Source organism: Marmota monax, unplaced genomic scaffold (assembly GCF_021218885.2).
Source record: "Marmota monax isolate L192 unplaced genomic scaffold, Marmota_monax_Labrador192_F-V1.1 WCK01_AAM20220418_F8-fsc00012, whole genome shotgun sequence".
NCBI classification, from domain to species: Eukaryota; Metazoa; Chordata; class Mammalia; order Rodentia; family Sciuridae; genus Marmota; species Marmota monax.
The window spans coordinates 30,201,320-30,220,555 of record NW_026695227.1 but is presented as its reverse complement, the minus strand read 5'-3'; the positions used below and the strand labels follow the sequence as shown (position 1 = coordinate 30,220,555).

Sequence of the window (19,236 nt, the reverse complement as noted above, 5' to 3'; positions counted from 1 at the left end):
TCACAAGTTCGAGGCCAGCATCTGCAAATTAGCGAGGCCCTAAACAATTTAATGGGACCTGTTTCAAAAGAAAAACTAAAAAGAGCTGGGGACTTAGCTCAGTGGTAAGGCTCCACTGGATTCAACCCCTAGTAAAAGTAAATAAATAAAAACAAACAAACAACAACAACATAAAAAACCTAAAATCTTGGCCGCTATTGAAGTCAGGAACCCCCACCTCTCTACAGTAGGAGGCGAGAGAGACAGTTGCTTAGTTTTAAAATGAGTTTAGGTAGGCCCAAAACGTCCCGCCTCCTTCCTCAGACGAACCTATCAGCGCTCCTCTAGCTGTGAGCGGCAGCTCCTCACAGGCCAGTGAGTTCCACTCTCTGGAACGAGCCCGCCTATCACTTGTGTCGTCACTCAGTCTCTTAAAAAGATAGGACTAAACTTGGCGCTTCCTCTTAGTTAGCAGGGTGGTTTGCATAGAAACGTGACCAGGGCCCGACCTTAAAGGGGAGGGAGCAAAGAGGGGCCGGAGCCCTTTAAAACGAGGCGGACTAGTGCATGCCCCTTTAAGGGCGGGGCAACCCGACGACTGAATCTGAGCCCCAGATTACCCCGAGTTTCCGTCACAGGCAGCGAGGAAAGGCTCCTTGGCTGGGTCCGGGTGCTTGGCGGCGGCGGCGGCCTCATCCCCCGCTCGTCCTCCCCGGGCCCGGAGACACCCCCTGCTCCAGTCATGCTGAACAGAGTATGGAAGCAGCTGACTACGAAGTGCTGTCTGTGCGGGAGCAGCTATTTCACGAGAGGGTCCGCGAGTGCATCGTGAGTGCGGGACCTGGGCAGGAAGGGGTCGGACCAAGGTGGGAGGGGTACGGGTGTTGTGGGAGAGCGAGAAGTTCTGGTCAGGGTTCTCAGAGCGTCCTCAAGCCCTGCTTGGACCAGGAGCGGGCGACGAAGGCTTCGAGCCGGAGAGAAGGGCCGGTGCCCGGCTGGGGGACCCCTAGTCAGGATGAGCTGAATCCCTGCGCGGTAAACAAAGCCGGTCGGTTTCCGTTCCTCCTCCACGCCCCTCCCCCAGGCTCCCTCCTTTCCTCCTGCGGTGCTGGCGTTTCTGGCGGTGGGTCTTCGGATGCCCTGCGTCTGGCGAGTCTGCCTAGTTTGATGGAAAGGGATGCGTTTGATTCAGGCAGGGTTAATTTACGTGTCCTCAAACTGGGTAGAGGGCTGATGTTGAATGAAGGGGAAACGTCGGCACATTGAGTTAGATTCTGGGAAAGACTTGGCAGGTGTAGTGGCTGCCGGTAGGAGGAATGGGGGACTTGATAGGTCGTCTCCCACTTTAGAAGAAGGGACGCTTACTGGGATGGATTCTGAGGTGTAAAGTGTTTCCCCTATTTTCTCATCACACTGGTGTTTTTGTTTTTGTTTGGTGTGAACGTACGTCCAAGTGCTTGTGCTCAGAATTGAATACAGGGCATACCAAGCACATGCTCTACCACTGGCCACACTCTCAGCCCCTTAATTGATATTGTTTTTTCTTTTTTTCATTTTCCCCAACCTCCTCTCCTCCTTTCTCTTCTCTCTCTTTTGTACTGGGGATTGAACTCAGGGCCTCCATCGTACTGAAAAGCTCTCTATTACAGACCTACATCCCCAGTTCTTTTTATTTTATTTTGAGACAGGGTTTTGCCAAGTTCTGAGTTGTTCAGGCTGGCCACAAACATGTCATCCTCCTGTCTCAGCCTACAAGTAGCTGGGACTACATGCACTCACCCTGTCCCCACTTATTAGTGTTTCTTTGAAACCCTGAAAGTTTGGATTCTCAGCTTCCTAGCCATTCAGGAATTGCCCTTGTGAGTGGCTCCCACACTTTTCTTGAGTGCACTTGGCCACTGTTCCCTATTTCTCATTGCACCTAAAGCAAAACTGAACTTACCACACAGACATGTACTCCTTACTTTGGGGCTAGGGACACCCAGGCCTGTTTTGAATTTTCATCTTACTCTGTGTTTCTTCTCCAGGGGTTTCCAGGGTATCCCTTCTTACCAAATACTAAGTGAAAAAGGAAAGGTTTGGAGGCACAGAAAGAACTGTTAGTGAGTTGGGGTAATGGATACTGATGGAGTAATTTTTTCTTAGGCTGCATATTAGGCCAACCTGGACATCCTCAGATTGGAAAAAGGGTAAAGTGAACCAGGATACAACTAGGTCTGTCTTTTTTCCCAAGGATTGGAAAGTAGGAAGTATATTAGTGCCTGTGTGGGACTCCAATAAAAGTCTGCTTTCAATAAACCTCCCTTGTGTGTTGCTTTGGGCATATTTTGGAGGCATGCCTAAGCCTTGAGACAACATAGAAGCAGAGGCCCACATTCCTGGAGAACAGGGAGGGATGAGACCTTGGACCAAAGCAGCCTTGTGGATGGTCTCCCCCATCCTTTAGTGTCATTAGATGAGGGCATCAATGCTGGCCAAGGGCAGCCTGAAGGCTTCTGGTGCCTCCCCCACCTGGCTCCCATCTAGAGGCTAGAAAACAGCCTTTCCTCTGCCAGAACTGCGTGGAACTCTAGCCTGACCTTTTGAGCCCTCCCACCTTCCTGGCTATTACGCAAGCCCAGGGCAGAGCACTAGGCTGTAAAAATCCTGCAACTATAATCCAAGTGTCTCCTCTAGTCTGACTCCCTAGTGTCAAAAGTTACAACTTTGTCCTAGACCAGTAGTTTTCTTGGGTCACTTCCCTCCTTGTGTAGAAAGCTGTATGCAGCTTCTCTTGGGGATTGGCTGAGACTGATCTTGTCTTTGCCTCCCACAAATGCAGTAACCTCTTGGGACTCTCTGACCTTGATTGTGGATCCAAGCTAACCAGTGACTTCTCCTCTGGCATTAGCAGCTGATTTGGAGTAGGGTAGGGATGCAGTGCATGTACTGATTAACCTGGTCAAGTTCTGCCATAACTATGAGTTGGAGGTCCAGCCATTTAGGGGTGTGGGATAGTCCCTGAGGGGCCCTGGAGTTGGAAGTCACTTCAGGTAGATTCCAGGGATTTACTCTCTAAAGCTACTGCTACTGGCTCTAGAAACGTTGTAGATGTTGGGGCCCAACTAAAACCTACTATTTTTTTTTTTAAATACTTTATTTAATTCATTCATTCATTTTTATGTGGTGCTGAGGATCGAACCCAGTGCCTCACATGTGCCAAGCAAGTGCTTCTACTACTGAGCCACAACCCCAGCCCCTAAAGCCTACTCTTAAGATTAAATGAGGATTATCCAAAGTACATGTATGAAGACATGGATTGGGTGTCAACCTACTTTATATACAAACCAGAGATATGGAAAATTGTGGTATATATGTGTAATAAGAATTGTAATGCAAAGGGGCTGGGGATGTGGCTCAAGTGGTAACGCGCTCGCCTGGCATGTGTGCGGCCCGGGGTTCGATCCCCAGCACCACATACAAACAAAGATGTTGTGTCCGCCGAAAACTAAAAAATAAATATTAAAAAAAAAAAAAGAATTGTAATGCAAAAAACAAACAAAAAACAAAATACGTGTATAAAGACATGAATTGGTGTGAACATATTTTATATACAAAGATATGAAAAATTGTACTCTATATGTGTAATAAGAATTGTAATGCATTCCGCTGTTGTGAATTTAAAAAAATAAAATCAATTTTTAAAAAAGGCTGAGAATGTAGTTCAATAGTAGAGAATCCCAGGTGTTTGATCCCTATGCCATTAATTAATTAACTAACTAACTAACTTAATTAATTAATTTAAAAAAAAAAGATTAAATGAGACTCTGGTTTTGTCCAGAGCAGACTTAATCTTTCAGGGCCCCTGAGTAAACAAAGAGTCTGAGTTCCAACTTTATCTATAAACATGATTCCTATATACTCTCCTGGAGCTTGTTGGCTCAAGACACCAGCTAGAGTGGGATAAAAGTGGAGTGCCAGATCAATGTACACATCTTCATCTCCTCAAACCTGCTTCTCTTTCTAGTAATGTACTCAGAGTATATTCCCTCTGCATGCTTGTGGACTGTTGTAAGGGTGTGTGTGTACATCTCTAGGTTTTTTTTTTTTTCCCTTGTTTGCCAACAGAGTTGGGCTGATGTTATTTTTCTCAGCAATTCTTATAGGGCAGAGCATGGTGCATGGGACAGCTCTTTGGTCCTTTCTAGAGCCCCCTGAGTATCTGACTTAAAGGAAATACCACTGAAAAAGAATACTAGGAGGCATGACCCCAAAGAATTAAGAGGCTGTTGGGTCTGTGGAATGTATAGAGATTAGAGCTTCTCATCCCAGCTCATTTTTTTTGCCACAGATCTCAATACTTCTGTTTGCAACACTCTACATCCTCTGCCACATCTTCCTGACCCGCTTCAAGAAGCCTGCTGAGTTCACCACAGGTATCTGCAACTTCCCTTCCTTCTGCCACAGTTCTTGTTGTCATGGAGTCAGCCTCAGGGGAATGGGTAATGGTCTCTGCTGGGAAAGGAGAGGTGGCTATGATGGGCTGTTCTGGAGACATTGCCTCTTCATACTTTCTTCACAGGCAGGGCCAAGGTGATGTGGTAGGAAGTGTTTGTAAGCTGCTGGGCAAATCATGTAGCTTTCCTAATTCTCAGTTTCTTATAAAATGGGCATAACAATGTATTTCCTGACCACTGTCATTGTGTAGACCAAATGAGGACCCTTCATGAACCTGAAGTGGGAAATAGGATGAAATGAATGTCGTCATGGGCACATGCTGTGTCATCTCTTCTTGTTCTCTAACACTCGGGACCAAAGACCCCCCCCCTAAACACTGGGGCCCCAGGACCTAGTAATGGTAGCCTTTGTCTTTATAGAGTGGCTAAGCATACTTAGACTGTAGCTTTCCTTTCTGTAGACATCTTATTGGAAAGAGAGACACACTTGCCTTGATTTCTTTTTTTTTTTTAATTATTTTTTATAGTTGTAGGTGGACATCATGCCTTTATTTATTTTTGTGTGTGTGTGGTGCTGAGGATTGAACACACATGCTAGGCAAGTGCTCTGCCACTGAGCTACAGCCCCAGCCCACATTTGCCTCAATTTCTAGCCTCAGCCTGCTGAGATCATCCCATCCTGGCCTCAGCCTTTTCTCCCCTCAGGATGAGCCACCACCCAACAAGTGAACTACCATAGAGTAATTCCCTGGAGGTCTTTATAAACCTCCCCTTCTCTCTTTTACTTCTCTTTCCTTCACCAAACCACTGATGTAACCAGCCTCACAGATCAGTTTAGTGTATTTACATAGAGGAACCTGTGATGGGAGAGATTCTGGGAGGAGGGAGAATTAGGGAAATTTCTGGTATATATTTTTTCTACCTGAGAACATTGAACTTTAAGTTGCCACCTTAGCTGGAGAATAGGATGTGAGATTCATAGTGTGAGGGTCTCCCTTATAACCTTCTTTCCAGGCTGGGCATGGGGATGCAAGCCTATAATTCTAGTGGCCCAGGAGGCTACGAGGATCATAAGTTCAAAGCCAGCCTCAGAAATTTAGAGAGGTTGTAAGCAACTTAGCAAGATCTTGTCTCAAAATAAAAAAGGGCTGGGGATGTGGCTTAGTGGTTAAGTGCCACAGTCTGGCTGGGCACAAATCACCGAGCTGCCACAAAGCACTTGTCAAACAGGAAGCTTTATTGCCCGAATTCCACCAGCACTCCACGCACACTCCCCAGGAACTCTCCTCGGGAACTCTCCCAGCTCTCCACCGGGGCCGAACCCCCCCACCCCCAGAACTCAACAAGAACTGAACGGGAACTCCAAAGTGGTGGGCTCCCTAGGCAGCAGGAACTACCCTAAAATTCCTGGAGCTGCCATATTCCCCAGAGCCACCCTATTGCCGGACAGCAGGGGTCCATATACAACTCAATACACAGCCTGTCCCAATCCAGCATCATCCAGTCACAGCAATTATATAACTTACTTATCATCATCTTAATGGCTCCCCGGCATCACCTCTTAACCACTCCTTCTGGCGCCATCCCAACTCGGCTGTGGCTCTCAGCAGTTAAGCACCTCTGGGTTCAATCCCTGGTACCAAAAACAACAAAAAACAAAACTTTTTTGGGTGCAGTGGTGCATGCCTGGAATCTCAGTGGCTCAGGAGACTGAAGCAGGAGGATTGAAACTTCAAGGCCAGGACTAGGACTGTGTTCAGTGGCAGAGTACTTGCCTAGAATGTGTGAAGCACTGGGTTCAATCTTTAGTACCACATAAAAATAAACAAATAAAATAAAAGCATTCTGTCCATTAAAAAAAAAAAATTCAAGGCCAGCCTCAGCAATTTAGTGAGGCCCTAAGCAACTTAGCAAGACCTATCTCTAAATAAAATATAAAAAGGGCTGGGAATCTGGCTCAGTGGTTAAGTGCCCTTGGGTTCAATCCCCAATACCAAACCAAAATAAAACAAAACAAAACCTCCTTTCCAGCTCTGCCTCCATTTAGGGAGTAGGGAAGGGGGCAGGGGACACATTTTAACCTTGTTGGCTCCAAGAGATGTCCACTGATGTCCTACCCCTTCCCCATGTCTCTTTCTCTTGCAGTGGATGATGAAGATGCCACAGTTAACAAGATTGCGTAAGTCATTGCTTCTGCATCTGACATCAGTGACCTTTAGGAGCTGATCTTGGGGGTGCGACTAGATCAGTGGGAGAAAGGGAGGGTGTCACCCAGTGGAAAGAGTTCCTGCTTCCATCCCATTTCTGGCTTCTTCCGGCTTTATCTCATCCTAGGGACGCTTAGGAAAGCTGCTGTTCCTGTCTTCCTGGTTAGGCCAGGATCTTCTGAGAGTCTCATGGCCAGAAACTATTGGCTGAGACCTGAGTCACCGGAACTAGCTCTAGCTTGGCTTCACCTCCTAGTGGCCAGTGATGGGGGAGTAGAGTGGGGAGTGCAGCTGATGGAAACAGGAGGGTATAGGAAAGATGGAAACACCTGACAGAGAATGCTGGTTTCTGAGAGGAAGGCTCTTACAATAGACTGCTTGTATTCACTAACATATACAGAGAAAAATAGAAAGTAGACGCCTCTGGGTTAGCAGATTAGAAGGCACCCTCTCCGCTTTGCTTTCTCCTCTTGATGAACCAACTAGAAAAAATGGCCCTTTTAGCTGATGTAGTTTGGGGCACAGGTCTTGGTTCTGAAGTTGGGTTGTAGCTTTCCTTTGTCCGTCTTTGCATTAGTTGTTGTTTCTCCTCCTCCTTCTCCTCCTCCTTCTTCTTCACTGAGCCACATCCCCAGCCCTATTTTGTATTTCATTTAGAGACAGGTCTCACTGAGTTGCTTAGCACCTCACCTTTGCTGAAGCTAGCTTTGAACTGGAGATACTCCTGTCTCAGCCTCCCCAGCCTCTGAGATTACAGGCATGCACCACCATGCCTGGCTTGCACTAGTACCTTCTTGAAAGGCAGATCCATTCTAGGCTGAAAGAGGCTAGTCCAGAAATTCATGTCCTTTAGCAGAGAAAACACACCCTTAGCTTTGGCATCATGCCTGGCATACCCTATAGGCATGTATAGAAGGATCACATTCCTGGGGGAAGCCTAGGAAAATGACATGGCAGGTCACCATGTGTCCTTGAATGCCTGAGGTTATGCCCATTACATGTGCCAAGGCTTCCCTGGAGGGTAAAGGGCCAGGGTCATGTGGCAATAAATAGAGCCCTAGTTGGACAGTTCCTTCCCTAGGTCTCTCATTGCTATATCTGGTTCTAGAAGCTACAGGTGCCCTTTGGGGAAAATGGGGCTCTTGAGGAACTAAGCAATGACACTGTCCCCTTCTCTGCCCAGGCTTGAGCTGTGTACCTTTACCCTGGCAGTTGCCCTGGGTGCTGTCCTGCTCCTCCCCTTCTCCATCATCAGCAACGAGGTGCTGCTCTCACTGCCACGGAACTACTACATCCAGTGGCTCAATGGCTCCCTCATCCATGGTGCGTGGCTGCAGGTTGTAACTTGGGACTGTGAGTGGGTTAGATAGGCCGATATAGGAAACCTCAGGCTAATCAGTCATATGTCACCCCCGCCCCTGACCCATTACAGGGCCTATTCCCTGTGTGTGTTGTCCCCCTTTACTGACTACCTCTACTTTTCCTTTTTGACTCTAGGCCTTTGGAACCTCGTTTTTCTCTTCTCCAACCTGTCCCTCATATTCCTCATGCCCTTTGCATACTTCTTCACTGAGTCTGAGGGCTTTGCTGGCTCCAGAAAGGTGAGTAGGGATGTAGTAGTCAATCCAGGCAGGAAGCAGAATTTCACTCCAATGGGTCAGCCCAAGATTCTTTAATGAAGACTGTTTTCACAGGTTTAGTAAGAGTAAAGGTAATGGGTTGAGGTTGTGGCTCAGTGGCAGAGCACTTGCCTTACACATGTGAGGCACTGGGTTTGATCCTCAGCACCACATAAAAATGAGTAAACAAAATAAAGATATTGTGTCCATGTAAACTAAAAAATATTAAAAAAAAAAAGAGTTAAGGTAACGATCAAGTAGTCTGAGGCTGTAGTGACCAAAGAAAGTCATTACCACTCCAGGCCTTATGGGATTAAAGGGAGGAAATAGTTTTTAGATAGTTAAAGCTGGGAATGTGAGGCGACTTAGCAGAGGAATTCTTGTCTTAATGTCCTAGCCTGTACTAAAACCAGGGTACCAAAGGTGTGAGAAAACATGGGGAAGAAAATCCCTGAACTGTTTTTCTAACTACCTTCCACTCTCCTGCTGATTCTTTCATTGGTCAAGCAGAACTAGAAGCCAGAGAGCAGAGATCTTATATAATACAGACTTCAGAGTTCATCTTTTCATGGCAGACAAAGATGAGGAATTGATCTGGGGAGAGAATTTGCAAATGAAGTATATCCAGAATACAGGGTGACCCCAGACAGGGGAGTGGGAGGGCAAAGCAACTCATCAGAACAAGAGTGAAACATTCCTGTCTCTAGTCCCCCGATCCCAGCAGCCATTTCTGATATCTCCTTCCTTTCCCACATGCCTTGATGTTGATCCTCCTCTACTTCACATGCTGCTTTCTCCTATAGGGCGTCCTGGGCAGGGTCTATGAGACGGTGGTGATGTTGATGCTTCTCACTCTTCTGGTGCTGGGCATGGTATGGGTAGCATCAGCCATTGTGGACAACAAGGCCAGCAGGGAGTCTCTGTATGGTGAGAAGCCCAGTTTTTTCCTCCTCTTCCCCAAATGGACTGGCTCTTCAGTTGGCTGATATCCCTGTACCTTGGAACAACTGTATCCTTCTATAGTGAAGAAGATTGGCACCGCCTTCCTTAGATTGAAGTTTCAAACTGATGGACTTCCAGCTACATCCAGTCTGCAGAAGTGTTCCACTGGATCTACGCAATGATTTTTTTTTTTCTTTTTTCCACATTTTAAAAAATTGGTGCAGTATAGTTATACATAATAGTGGGATTTGTTGTTACATATTCATACATTCACACAATATAACAATACCCATGTGGTGATTTTAAAAATCAAATGAATCAGTTGCTGATATTTTAAAGTTGGAAGGTTTCGTGTTATACAGATAATCTGACTTTGCTTGACAGGGAGAGAATCTGGCTACACTAGTCCCTGGTGATTGGGGCTAAATAGCATTTTTTGCCTTTTAAATAGGGCTTAGGATCTTCAGTTTTCTATAGTCCCCTCCACTCATTCTTCGAATACTCAGTCAGCTCTTCTCATTTGCATTTATTGTCTAATCTCTATAAGTGTTTATATGTACTCTTGAGGCCTATCAACCCCCAGTAAATAGGAGGAAGGAGATGAATTAACATGACTTTTTTATCCTTAGACTTCTGGGAATACTACCTCCCCTATCTCTACTCCTGCATCTCCTTCCTTGGGGTCCTGCTGCTCCTTGGTAAGTGTGCAGGATCTGGAAAGTAATTATTATAGGGTCCTTGGGCCTATAATAATATAGGTGGAAGGAAAGGGAGTAGGCGGGGGAGAAGGGGTTGAGGGGTACAGATAAGGGATTGACAGGTGACTGGCTCTTGTCTCCACAGTATGTACTCCACTAGGTCTCGCCCGCATGTTCTCAGTAACTGGGAAGCTGCTGGTCAAGCCTCGGGTATGTAGTGCCTGTTTGGTTTTTTTTTTTTTGGTACTGGAGATTGAACCCAAAGGTGTTTAACCACTGAGCCACATTCACAGCCCTTTTTTATATTTTATTTTGAGATAAGGTCTCACTGAGTTGCTTAGGGTCTCACTAAGTTGCTGTGATTGGTCTTGAACTCAGAATCCTCCTGCCTCAGCCTCCTAAACTGCTGGGATTATAGGCCTGTGCCACCCTGCCTGGGATGCTCTTGCTTCTTAATCATACAGGGTGAGCTTCTCACAAAGCTGGGGCCAAAAAATGAAACAATCCTAAGGTTGTGCACTGCACAACCTGCAAAGGGCCACCGTCTTCATTGGCTTTTGTATCATTTATCCCTATCATCTGGAGCTGATTGCTTGACATGGAAGGCAGAACTCAAAGCAACTGGAGGGGATTGGACAAACCTGCTAGCCACAGGGTGGTAAATGCAAGTTGAAGAAAGGACTGCAACTGTAGAACCCTGAGATGAACAAGGTTTTCTTGGAGCCCTAGATCAGGGAGCCTCTGACAGTCCTTCCCTTCCTGTGCCCTCAGTTGCTGGAAGACCTGGAAGAACAGCTGTACTGCTCAGCCTTTGAGGAGGCTGCTCTGACCCGCAGGATCTGTAGTGAGTTGTAGTTCTCCCTAACTTAGGTAGTAGATTTGGCCTGGGCAGGGGCTGCAGGACTGGGGGGCAGCATGGTCTTCTCTGCCCTCAGATCCCACCTCCTGCTGGCTGCCTCTAGACATGGAGTTGCTGCACAGACAGGTCCTGGCTCTGCAGACACAGAGGGTCCTGCTGGGTATGTGTGTTGGTATGGCTGGGAATACTTTAGTTTCTCTAATGAGAGCAGCTACTTGTTTGAAGTATTTGCTAACATCCTCTCTTACTTACCTACACAGAGAAGCGGCGGAAGGCGTCAGCCTGGCAGCGGAACCTGGGCTATCCCCTGGCCATGCTGTGCTTGCTGGTGCTCACAGTGGGTATACTAACTAGTGTTGGTGGGAATGGAGAGTGGGCCCTTGAGTACTTCAGTTCCCTCAGACGGGACAAGGAGATGCAAGGACCTGGTTATTATCAATAATAGTTGCCTCTTACTGAAGTTTCTTTTTTTTTTTTTTTTTTTTTTTTGGTACTAGGGATTTAACCCAGGGGCACTTTACCACTGAGCTACATTCTAAGCCCTTTTTATTTTTTATTTTGAGACAGGTTTCACTAAATTGTTGAGGGCCTGGCTGAGTTCTGAGTCTGGCATTGAACTTGGGATCCTCCTGCCTCAGCCTTCCAAGTTGCTGGGATTACAGGCACACGTGTACCACTGCCGCTAGCATGAGAGCTCACTTTGTGTCCCTCCCTGCACTGAATCATCAATCCCTATTTTGTGGATGAAGAAACAGAAGTATCCAGCCAGGCACTGTGTTGTATATCTATAATCTGATTCAGGAAGCTGAGGCAGGAGGATCACAAGTTTGAAGCCATCCTCAGAAACTTAGCAAGATACTGTCTCAAACTAAAGAATAAAAAATAAAAAAGGGTTAGGGTTATAGCTCAATGGTAAAGAGCCCCTGGGTTCAATCCCTAGTATTAAAAAAAAAAAAAAAAAAAAAGGGAAAGAAAAAAGAAACAGAAGTAACTTGTCTCAAATCAGCTGCTGAGTAGTTGTATAGGTTTTGCCCTGGGATAAGAAAAAGGTTTGAAATCTAATCCATTCCTCCCACTAGATTTAGGATTAGAGAAAGACATCAATTTTCTTTTCCTTTCTTTTTTTTTTTTTTTGCAGGGCTGGGAATCTAACTCAGGGTCTCACACGTGATGGGGTAGGCAAATGCTCTGTTACTGAGCTATACTCTCAGCTCCATAGTCACTTTTTTCTAGTTAGCCTTTTTGCAATCCTATCTGGAAACTCTGTATCTGATAAAATCCTCAATAGTGCTAATAATAGCCTTGAGGAGGTCTTCCACAGCTAGTTGGAAGCAGAGTTAATCCTGGAAACTGAAAATGTCAGACCAGAGTCTCTGCTCTTAGTAGGGAACTCTGGGCACAATTGTGGGCCAGGGAAGGGATGGGAGTCTGACCTTGCCTCACACAGGGCCTGTCTGTGCTCATTGTGGCCATCCACATCCTGGAGCTGCTCATTGATGAGGCTGCCATGCCACGGGGCATGCAGGTATTGGACTGCCCTTCCACTATGCCTTTTGGGGAATGCTCAAGAAAGGTTGGGGAGATGGGCAGAAGCTGAGGACAGAGGGAAGGCTGGGTATGGTATGGTGCTGACGCAGGAACGCACCTTGGTGATTCTACTCTACCACACAGGGTGCCTCCCTGGGCCAGGTCTCCTTCTCCAAGTTGGGTTCCTTCGGCGCCATCATCCAGGTTGTACTCATCTTGTATCCTTGAAACTGCCATTGCCTTGCTCCTCAAACCTGTCCCCTGGAACTCTAGACGGAACCCCTCTGGGACTATCTTTGTGGGATCTGGGGGAGAGTAATGCAGAAGAGGGTAAGTCTTCACCAACCTTGGGATCAGAAAGAAAGAAATGACTTGATGTGAACCAGGCATGGTGGCTTATGCCTGTAAACCCAGCCACTTGGGAGGTAAGGCAAGAGAATTGTGGATTCAAGGCCAGCATCAACAACTTAATGAACTACTGTCCCAAAATAAAAAGAGCTGGAGTTGTAGCTCAGTGGTAGAGCATCTCTGGTTTTAGTTCAAATCAATTAAACAAATAAACAGGAGGGCTGGAAGAGTGATGTCCATTCCTTTTGAGATCAGGCATTCATTAATCCATGAGAACTGGTCAGTTCTTCCTTAACCTAGTGACAGTTACCTGATGGTGTCCTCGGTTGTGGGTTTCTACAGCTCTCCATTCTTTGGGAGCCTGCGACCCAGATGGCATGACACAGCCATGACTCAGGTAGCTGGGAAAGAGGAGGGGAAGCTTCTTGGTGGCGTGGGTGGGTACTAGGTGTTGGCAGCTCTGCTACCCTCGCTTTTCTTTCCCTACTCCCACCCAGATAATTGGGAACTGTGTCTGTCTCCTGGTCCTAAGCTCAGCACTCCCTGTCTTCTCTCGAACCCTGGGTAAGTAGCAAAAGGAGATAAGGGAAGTGGCCTTTTTTTTTTAGTATCTATTACTAATGTCAGCAAACGTGTGTGTGTGTATGTGTGTATGTGCTCGCATGCTTGTGCGTGTATACATATATAATATTACTTATATAAACATTTATTTTTTAAAAATGTGTGTATTTTTTTTATTCCCACCAAAAACTATGAGAAATGTTACCTATTATATAGATGGGGAAACTGAGGCTCTGTAAAGTGCCTATGCTAAGCTTTAGAGTAATATCACTTCAGAGCTCATTTTTTATTTATTTTATTTTATTTTTGGTACAAGGGATTGAATCCAGGGGTGCTGTATCACTAAGCCACATCTCTAGCCCTTTTTACTTTTTATTTTTTTATTTTATTTTTTTTAATATTTATTTTTTAGTTGTAGTTGGACACAATACCTTTATTTCACTTATTTATTTTTATATGGTGCTGAGGATCGAACCCAGGGTCTCGCACGTGTGAGGCGAGCGCTCTACCTCTGAGCCACAACCCCAGCCTCCTTTTTATTTTTTATTTTATTTATTTCTTAAAATCTTTATTTTATTTATTTATTTTTATGTGGTGCTGAGGATTGAACCCAGGGCCTTGCACATGCTAGGTGAGTGCTCTACCACTGCGCCACAATCCCAGCCCCTTATTTTTTATTTTGAGACAAGGGCTGACCCAAAGTTCTTTTTTAATTTATTTTATTTTTTTCTAACATTCACTAAACTCCACTGCCTTCCTCATGTACTTCCACTTCTTGGTCAGGGAGCACTGCTTTTCTCTAAGTCTTCCTTCTGTGATAAACATTTTCATTCACGAGCATGAGATCCTAAGTTCAGTCACCCCCACAAATTCTCATTCAAAAAATGAGACACAGGCCAAGCATATAGCTTATAGCATATAGCATATACCAACTGAGGTAGAGTGCTTGCCTCACATGCACTAGGTTTAATCCCCAGCACCACACACACACAAAAAAAAGGGCACAAAGCTGGATGCAATGGTGTATACCTATAATCCCAATGACTTGGGAGGCTGAGGTAAGAGGATTGGCAGGTTCAAAGCCAGCCTCAGCAAGGACGAGGTGTTAAGCAAGTCAGTGAGACCCTGTCTCTAAATAAAATATAAGATAGGGCTGGAATGTGGCTCAGCAGTTGAGTGTCCCTGAGTTCAATCCTCAGTAGCCCCCTACCAAAAAAAAAAAAAAAAAAAAAAATGAGACACACCGAATCTAATGAATTCACCCAGAGTTATACAACTAGTTGGAGGTAGAGCTTTGTCTAGCTAGAATCCTTGTCTCCTGAATCCTCAGATCAGTGGCTTTCTTCACATACTGGGGTGACAAATAATGTCCTCAGTCCTCCTGCCTTTAGAGATTTAGTCTAGAATTAACCAGTATAAAAGTTCAAAAGTGCTGGGCATGATGGCATACGCCTGTAATCCCAGCAGTTGGGGAGGCTGAGGCAGGAGGATTGCAAGTTCAAAGCCAGCCTTAGCAACTTAGTGAGACCCAGTCTCTAAATAAAATATAAAAAGGACTGGGGATAAGTGCTTCTGGGTTCAATGCCCAATACAGGAAAAAAAAAAAAAAGTTAAAAAGTGTAGCTGGTTCACCCAGAGTAATATGGGAGCTAAGAGGTAAGAATTCATTACCACATTATCCTCTGTATAGTATAATGATTTTGTATTTCAGTCAGCTCTAATTTTTTTTTTTTTGATACCAGGGACTGAACCCAGGTGTTCTTAACCACTGAGCCACATCCCCAGCCCTTTTTGTTTTTTATTTTGAGACAGGATCTCACTAAGTTGCTGAGGCTGACTTTGAACTTGCAATCCTTTTTCCTCAGCCTCCAGAGCTGCTGGAATTAAAGGTGTGTGCTACTGCACCCAGTTTCTATTTTGTTCTTAAAGATTATAGAGGTTGAGGGCTGGGTTTGAAGCTCAGTGGTAGAGTGCTCCCCTCGCATTCGGGAGGCCCTGGGTTCCATCCTCAGCACCACATAAAAATAAAATAAAGGTATTGTGTCCATCTACAACTAAAAAAAAAAAAAAAAGATTATACAAGTTGAGTATCCCTTATTCCTTATCTGAAATGCTTGAGACCAGGAGTGTTTCAGATTTTAGATTTTTTTGTGTGTTTTGGTATATTTACATGGATTTTACTGGTCTGGCATACCTAATCTAAATCCAAAGTGCTTCAACAGCTGAGCACACCCATAATCCCAGTGATTTGGGAGGCTGAGGCAGAAGGATCACAAGTTCAAGGCCAGCCTCAGTAATTTAGCAAGGCCCTGTCTAAAAATAAAAAGAGGACTGGGGCTGTAGCTCAGTGGTAGAGCACTTTTGTGTTCAATCCCTGATACCACAAAAACAAAGAAAATGCTCCAACAGTTGGATTTTGGATTTGTGGATTAGGGTCTGTACTCTACTGTACCATTTGTATTTATGATATGGGATTTTAGTAGGAAAGTAATCTTGTGGGTTCACCAATTAGTTCTTTTGGATGTAGGGAAGAGTAAGTGGGAGGTTCTGATTTGTGATAATATTATTAAGTGCTAGATAGTACCTGGCACATATATGGCTTTATATGTGTCATCTTTTTGGGTGTTTTTTTTTTTTTAATATTCACTTTTTAGTAGACAGTACTTTTATTTTATTTATTTTTATGTGGTGGTGAGGATCGAACCCAGTGCCTTGCATGTGCTAGGTGAGCACTCTACCGCTGAGCCCCAGCCCCCTTTTTTTAAAAAATATTTATTTTTTAGTTGTAGTTGGACACAACACCTTTATTTATTTATTTATTTATTTATTTTTAGAGAGAGAGAATTTCAATATTTATTTTTCAGTTTTCGGTGGACACAACATCTTTGTATGTGGTGCTGAGGCTCGAACCCGGGGCTGCACGCATGCCAGGCGAGCGCGCTACCGCTTGAGCCACATCCCCAGCCCCACCTTTATTTATTTTTATGTGGTGCTGAGGATCGAACCCAGACCTCTAACGTGCTAGGCAAGTGTTCTACCACTGAGGGGCAACCCCAGCCTGCCCCGCCCCCCCCCCCCCCCCCCCCCCGCCATTTTGTTTAATTCTTAACAATTGCATTCTTTCCTCTGTTTTACAGTTGAGTAGAATGAGGCACAGGGTTTAAGGAGCTTGTCCTAGAGCACACAGAAGTTGTTGGGCTGTGAACCAAAGCAGACTGTTCATAATCTAAGCCTTTAGCTACCCCACTGCTCTGTGTACTCAAGAAAACTTGGTGACCAGCTGGTAGAGTCTTAGCCTAGGAACAAGTTGCAGACCTGGGAGCTCCTAAGGACACCTGAAGCCAGAGAGGCCCCATTGGAGAGAATAAGCCAGACTCTGGAAGGAAAACTAGAGCAAGCGTAGCTGCTGATACTTCCTTCAACAGCCTTGGACTGGCCTTGGAACAGAGTTTGAGAGGTGGTAGTAATACATGCACAGGAGAGGCCAAACTATCAGTTGCAGTGTTGAGATATGGCCACCAGGAGGCAACAAAAAGTTGGGTTTGCTACAGGAGAGGGACTGAAAAACCCCCTTCTCATCCTGGCCTTCCTTTGTACTTCAGGGCTCACTCGCTTTGACCTGCTGGGTGACTTTGGACGCTTCAACTGGCTGGGTAATTTCTACATCGTGTTCCTCTACAATGCAGCCTTTGCTGGCCTCACCACACTCTGTCTGGTGAAGACCTTCACCGCAGCTGTGCGGGCAGAGCTGATCCGGGCCTTTGGTGAGAAGGCGTGGGAGGTGCAGGCTGGTAGGGTGGTTATATGATAGGGCTCTAGACCAGGAGTCATTCCTGCTGGGGGAGGGCTTGCTTCTTGTTTTCTATGTAACATATCTCATCCACCCATTTTGTACCCTGGTTGTTTTATCCTTGAGGGACTAGACCTAAGCTGTCCTTCTGATTGTGTACTCTCCCCCACTTCTCCAGGGCTGGATAGACTACCGCTGCCTGTCTCCGGTTTTCCCCGGACATCCAGGAAGACCCAGCACCAGTGACCTCCAGCTGGGGATGGGAGGGAGAAAACTGGACACTGCCATCTGCTTCCTAGGCCTGGAGGGGAGCCCAAGGGTGGTTGGACCTCAGGACCTGGAATCTGAAAGGGTGGGTGGTAGAGGGGAGCTGAGCCATCTGCACTGTTGCTAATCTGAGCCAGAGTTTGGGACCAGGCCCCTGCTTTTCCAGACTTAACTGTGGCCTCAGCATAGGGTGGAGCTAGTTGACTGGATCTGGCTCCTGGTCCCAAATCCGTTTACACATCAATCTGCCTCACTGTTGTTCAGGGCCATGCCTGTAGTCATGTTTACATGATTTGATGTGCAATAGGGTAGGGAGGGGGTGGGAGGGACTGGGCAAGGGGCAGGCTTGAGAGGCAGGTTGTCTCCCTTGCCTCTGTCCCAGCAAGCCTTAGCACTGTGCTATCCTAGAGGGGCTTTGGACCACTGGAGAAAATGGGGGCATAGGGTGAAAGAGGCTGCACCCATCAGCAATAAAGTTGATCCCAGGGTTTGCTTTGGTTTTTTTAAAGAGCCTGTCTCTGTGACTATTTGAACAGCCTTGTTCCCACCAGTCCTGAGTCTACCATCTGAGAAACAGAGGGATCTTGCCGCCATCTTTTCCTTCCCTTCTATCTACATTCTCAGTGTTATTTTGGTACATAGATCTAGTATTAGGCCATATAGTTGAGCAGTGGGAAGCTCCTCTTCCTTTTGCCTTGCTTAAAACTGGCTGGTCCCGCAGGGTGCCGTGGCAGATGTCTGTAATTCCAGTGGCTTGGGAGGCTGAAGCAGGAAGATCACAGAGTTCAAAGCCAGCCTCAGCAACGGCAAGGCACTGAGCAACTCAGTGAGACCTTGTCTCTAAATAAAATACAAAATAGGGCTGGGGATGTGGCTCAGTGGTTAAGTCACCCTGAGTTCAATCCCCAGTCTCTCCTAACTCCCCCCCCCTAAAAAAAAAATGGCTAGTCCCCTGCTCTTTCTTATACTCATGACCTTGTTTCTGTACCTTTGGAATTGGGGGTTGTAGGGCATAAGAACAGGAATAAGATAACCTCCCCATATATACTCAACCTTCAGCCCTGTCCTCCCTGATGTGACAATTGGTATAGACTAAAAGAAGTGACTGCTAGTGAGAGCTGTGGCACATGCTTATAATTTCAGTATGTTTGGGAGGCTGAGATAGAAGGATTGCAAATTCAAAGCCAATCTCAGGAACTTATTGAGGCCCTAAGCAACTTAGATCCTGTCTCAAAAAAATGAAAAGGGGAGCTGTGATTGTGGCTCAGGGGAAGAGCACTTGCCTAGCATGTTTGAGGTACTGGGTTCAATCCCCAGCACCACATAAAATAAATAAAGTTTAACAAATAAATAAAAAGGGCTGGGATATAGCTCAGTGGTAAATTGCTCCTGGGTTAAATCCTTAGTATCCCCCCCCCCCCCGCAAAGAAAAGTGACTGACAGGTTTTTTTAAAACTTGTTTTATTTATTTATTTTATGTGCTGAGGATCAAACCCAGTGTTTCATAAGTGCTAGGCAAGCATTCCATCACTGAGCTACAACTCCAACCCCACACTGACAGGGTTTTTTGTGTTTTGCTTTTTAACATATATATATATATATATATATATACACACACACACATATATATATATGTAATTTATTTTTTATGCGGTTCTGAGGATTGAACCCAGTGTCTCACTCATGCTGGGCAAGTGCTCTACCACTGAGCCACAACCCCAGCTCTCAACAGGGTTTTGATTCCTACTTCAGAAAAGAACCTAACTTCGATCTTTGTAGAGGCTTTCATTTCCTTGAAATCTCCTTGCTATGTTGGGAATTAGGGACAAAATTTCTGCTTAGATTTTTCACTGTATAACTTATGGGACAACTGTTCACTTCATAGTCAATGTATATTTGTTCACTTCAGAGTCAATATATAGTTGTAACTTTTTTTCCCCCCAGATTGAACTCAGGAGCACTATACCACTGAATTATATCCCCATGTATTTAATATTTTTTAT

The 19,236-nt window shown here is 45.5% G+C and overlaps 1 protein-coding gene across 1 annotated transcript; it reads left to right on the top strand.

Annotated features, from left to right (window-relative positions):
- Positions 1 to 454: 454 nt before the first annotated feature.
- Positions 455 to 17,741, top strand: Lmbr1l (limb development membrane protein 1 like). The gene is made up of 17 exons (XM_046436163.2): positions 455 to 807; positions 4,310 to 4,394; positions 6,561 to 6,594; positions 7,806 to 7,945; positions 8,120 to 8,223; positions 9,045 to 9,168; positions 9,813 to 9,881; positions 10,027 to 10,091; positions 10,653 to 10,725; positions 10,817 to 10,900; positions 11,001 to 11,077; positions 12,188 to 12,265; positions 12,412 to 12,485; positions 12,922 to 13,012; positions 13,113 to 13,179; positions 16,779 to 16,940; positions 17,145 to 17,741. Exons 1-17 carry the CDS (start codon positions 736 to 738, stop codon positions 17,210 to 17,212), a joined length of 1,467 nt encoding a protein of 488 aa, XP_046292119.1. The 5' UTR covers positions 455 to 735; the 3' UTR covers positions 17,213 to 17,741.
- Positions 17,742 to 19,236: the final 1,495 nt, after the last annotated feature.